General features: G+C 33.5%; 1 protein-coding gene across 11 annotated transcripts; it reads right to left on the bottom strand.

Moving 5' to 3' along the window:
• Window positions 1-541: 541 nt before the first annotated feature.
• LOC145116932 (putative E3 ubiquitin-protein ligase XBOS32) lies at window positions 542-2,631 on the bottom strand. Of its 11 annotated transcripts, XM_079053235.1 has the most exons (6): window positions 2,085-2,630; window positions 1,723-1,774; window positions 1,535-1,608; window positions 1,246-1,353; window positions 901-1,064; window positions 542-790 (listed from the first exon to the last, which is right to left on the bottom strand). In XM_079053235.1, the coding sequence occupies exons 4-6, from the start codon at window positions 1,284-1,286 to the stop codon at window positions 741-743; spliced, it is 255 nt and encodes an 84-aa protein (XP_078909361.1). In that variant the 5' UTR covers window positions 1,287-1,353; window positions 1,535-1,608; window positions 1,723-1,774; window positions 2,085-2,630; the 3' UTR covers window positions 542-740. The 11 variants fall into 11 exon arrangements, 9 of the variants coding, with proteins under 9 accessions (XP_078909361.1, XP_078909355.1, XP_078909358.1 ...); XM_079053229.1 differs by having other exon boundaries at window positions 1,723-2,630; XM_079053232.1 differs by lacking the exon at window positions 1,723-1,774 and having other exon boundaries at window positions 1,535-1,611; window positions 1,775-2,630.
• Between the last annotated feature and the right edge of the window lie 1,312 nt (window positions 2,632-3,943).

Genomic DNA, 3,943 nt, shown 5'->3' with positions numbered 1-3,943 from the left:
ACAAAAAAATGAACAAAACTTGTAGTATTATGCTTTAAAATACACTATTTACAACCATACATGTTTTATTACATATAAACAATATTATCATACACAAATGGTAAGTTATAGTCTTTTTATTGCAATTGTATTCTTATCATTTAATTAAAACTAGAGGGGTTACCCGCGCATTGCGTGGAGCAGAATATGTTTGCTTTCTGAGACAAATAAGGAAGTACATTGCATAAATTCGTATCCAAATTAAAGTATGTTGCTATTCTGTGTAATTTGCCATCACTCGGATGAATAGAAATGTAAGCAGAAATTGATTACTTAATGCACAAAAGCTTCTTTCCAACCTCCACGGCTGAAATCGAATCAATTTTCTGAAAAGGACTATGATATACATTGCAAATTTACTTTTTTGCCATTTTGCAAAACTAAATACTTACAAAAACTTATCAACAAAAAATGATTACTGTTAGAATCCAATCCCTGCAACACATTTTCAATAAAAGTTAGGAGTACATCTCATATTCCATATCTAGCCACCAAAAAGTCATTCTAGAAATTTCTTAATATTAAAAAATTGATATGTATGTGTTCAGCAAAAAAATATAAAGAAAAAGTAGCTTAAACTCGCACCCCTATCTATCAAAATCTAGAACATAACAAAAACATAACAATATATCAGCTAAAAACATCAAGAAAAAAACACATCTAACTAAAATGTAATAACAAAATGAACATAGTTGACAACATTATGGATTTCCACCGTATGCAGCATAATGTAAAGGCGTATTTCCAGCACCTAAAATCATATAAAAAAAATCGATTCTGATTGTAACAAAAACTTAACTCACAACATTTGGGGCTCATATTTTGTAAATCATATCAAAAAGAGTATAAACTTAAACTTACCAATTAAGTTAATTGTAGTTCCATCTTCCACAGTGACTTCATTCACTGAAGTCCCTAAGTCAAGTAGTAAATGCAAACAGTGAACGTGTCCATTTAGTGCAGCCATATGAAGAGGAGTTACACCTCCATCAGTGGGTTTATTGATTATTTCATAAAGTGACTTCCTGTGAATAAAGTTTTAAGTTTTTATCAAACCCCATATAAAAAAAGTAAAGACCCATACAATTTCTTGGATCATACCTGCTGACCTATTTAACACGAAACAAAAAAATATTCAAAAAAATATCGAATTGTTAAAATCAATAGGATTCAAAACTCCAAAAAATGTATGTATGTGTATATTACCTCCACTGCACAACACCGCCAACTCTTCCGGGTGGTGGCATCCATATGAGTGGGTGGCTGTTTGAGTACTTTCATCGAACAATTGAAGTGCAATCTTCCAAACTCCACCTGAAGAGACAATTTCTTTGTGTAAGGACCTACTTTTCAATTCAAATCAGCATACCAAATACAATTTAATAAAATCAGAAAGAATTAGACATTATTAGTTACGTGATTCAAGATCAAAAAACCGGAGGCGGAAGAAAAAGCTTATAGCTGGAACGTTTCTATTTCATCCCATTTTCCTTACCTATCCCTTCCACATCGTGTCTTTGCATCTGAATTTACTCTTACATCTCCTTCTCTCTCATATAAGACATAAATCTACTAAAAATCCACAAAAAACGAAAAATCAATCATTAATAAAAAAGAAGATGTTTAGAAATATTAAATTGCTTAATCAAAACATATTACTGATATTAGGACCGACCAAATCACCTCAAAATCGAACTGTAGGTTAGTTAAAAATCTGAAATCAAAACTTGCTTACCTGAAAAACGCAAAGTGACAGTGGTGTAGAGTTTGAACCCTAAATTAGCAGGAAATTTGAGAAGAATGACGATAAACATAGCAGCACGAAGCAATAACACAAAAGATAAAAGAAAAGGGGATGCAGACACGTTTGATTGAGGAAAAGCAAAGAAGAACCACAGTCAATTTTCGTATTTTACAGATATGAATTGTGTGATTTGTAGGTGGGGGGCTGTTCTATGTGGGTTACTAATGAAACTGTTGAAAGTAATTCAGAATCGAAAAAAACCAAAACCAAAACATGATTTAGTGAGTTTGGTGTGATTTACCGAGGAATCGACAAGCCGACCTCGGCACACTGTCGCCGTCCACATCGCCAAAGCCGTTGACTCTCCTGCCTTCTGTCATTTTTGTCCTAGAGGCGACGTCTTGGTCGATATTTCTTTGGATGGAAATCGAATCGACCACAGTGAACGAATTAGAAGGGTGGAGATGGTGGCTTCTATAGAGTAGAATAGAAGACAGACGTTTCTGAAAACGCATGCCGCCTCCTATCCTAGCCTCCGCCTGCGACGCACGACCTCCGGTTTGAAGTGGTGAACCGATGTCGTTTCTCACCAGTTCAGATCGTTTGTTTTCATCCGGAGGATACGAACAGAAACTGTGGAGAAGGATAACTATGTACCTTTTTAGGGTTCTTAAATTGAAAACCTTGCAGATGAAGAACACATATCAGGGCGATAACGAAGCGGGTGACGGCAACATCGCCTTCTTCAACACGAAGGACCATTTCTCTGGTGCGATAGGGAGGGGGTGGGGGGAAGACAAAGCAGCGATGAGAAAGGAAGAAGGAAAGAATTAGATTAGATGGCGTGCGAGAAGCTTCAAGAGAAGTCACAATTCAAGGTATCCAGAGTTAAATGAAAAATTCAAACCAAAGTGAAAGGGTTGTTTGTGAAAAAAACATAAAGATGAAGGGTCAATGTTATAATTTGGAGGACCAAAATTGACAAAAAAAGTGTCACTTTACTGTTAAAATCTTTCATAACTTTAATATATATATATATATATATATATATAATAATAATAATAATGTTTGATTTAGTAATAACATTTGACTGTCAAAAATCACTTAAAAACGTTGAAAATCCCCATTAATAGAAAGTTGAAATATTTCAAAGTTTGACTTAAAAAGTCCTATAGGACCTTGTTCTATTATTGTATGATTAGTTCCAAGAAATTGATGAAAGATGATTATCACTGTTATCTTGTCAAGTTCTTTCTTCCTTGGGTTCATAATGTCTTATGGTTTCCTTTCATGCTTGTATGGTATTTAAATAAGTAGAACCATAGGGGTAATATTGGTAAAATAGTTTCTAAACAAAATAATATCAGAACTCATCTTGTGGTGGTTGAATAATTAATAACCATTTTGCAAAACAGGGGTCCAAAAATCAAGTAACCCAAACCAAAACAATGGAATTTGATCGCAGTGATTTGGTAACTGTATTGCCAAAAAATTGCATCAGCCAAACTGTTGTGACGCTTATAGGCTATTCACTCAAAAAAACATGTGTTAGTGATTATTACTGACAACTTTAGATGATACGTAAGTGCAAGGTACAAGATGATGACCATCAATTCCATTGTGGAATCCAAATCATGAGGGCATTACTTACAATTTCTCATCACCAAACTTCCATCACACAAGTTTACACGACGATTAATGATTTCCCTCCAGAACATATGTACAATACTAAATTTGTATAAATAAAACATAGGATTTTGTTATTTCATGAAAAAAGAACATTGGTTATTGAAGTTATTGGAAGATTTATTGAATTACCTTCCTAATCCATTGTTGAAAACTATCAAAACAAACCTGCAGAAAGAAACAAATGCATAAAGTATGAATAAATTGTATATTGAGTTGATAAAAGAAAGGTAATTTGGAGAAAAAGATGGATATAAAGAAATGAAAGTCTAGGGCTTACTGATCTGAATCATCAATCAATATGATCCCTAAAAAAGGGGTTTAACCATAGCGATGTCGACGAAAAATAAAAACCTATAAAACCAATAACTAAAAATTAAAAAGGTAAGAAAAATACCTAATGAGATTTATGTTGTCATTAATGGAATTTCAACCAAGAAGAAGAAAAGATGAAGAGTAATGGAGCAAGGATGT

This window comes from Lactuca virosa, chromosome 5 (assembly GCF_052849685.1).
Source record: "Lactuca virosa cultivar CGN04683 chromosome 5, Lactuca_virosa_CGN04683_v6, whole genome shotgun sequence".
NCBI classification, from domain to species: Eukaryota; Viridiplantae; Streptophyta; class Magnoliopsida; order Asterales; family Asteraceae; genus Lactuca; species Lactuca virosa.
Note: the sequence above shows the minus strand (reverse complement) of the source record. Positions and strands in the feature narration are given on the sequence as shown.

Bases quoted from the DNA above. Each gene is read 5' to 3' on its own strand.
- LOC145116932 (XM_079053229.1), bottom strand. From the start codon at position 1,286: ATGCCACCACCCGGAAGAGTTGGCGGTGTTGTGCAGTGGAG. The intron at 1,065-1,245 runs GTAATATACACA...CTTTATTCACAG, and splicing joins GGCGGTGTTGTGCAGTGGAG to GAAGTCACTTTATGAAATAA. The intron at 791-900 runs GTAAGTTTAAGT...ATATGATTTTAG, and splicing joins AACTACAATTAACTTAATTG to GTGCTGGAAATACGCCTTTA.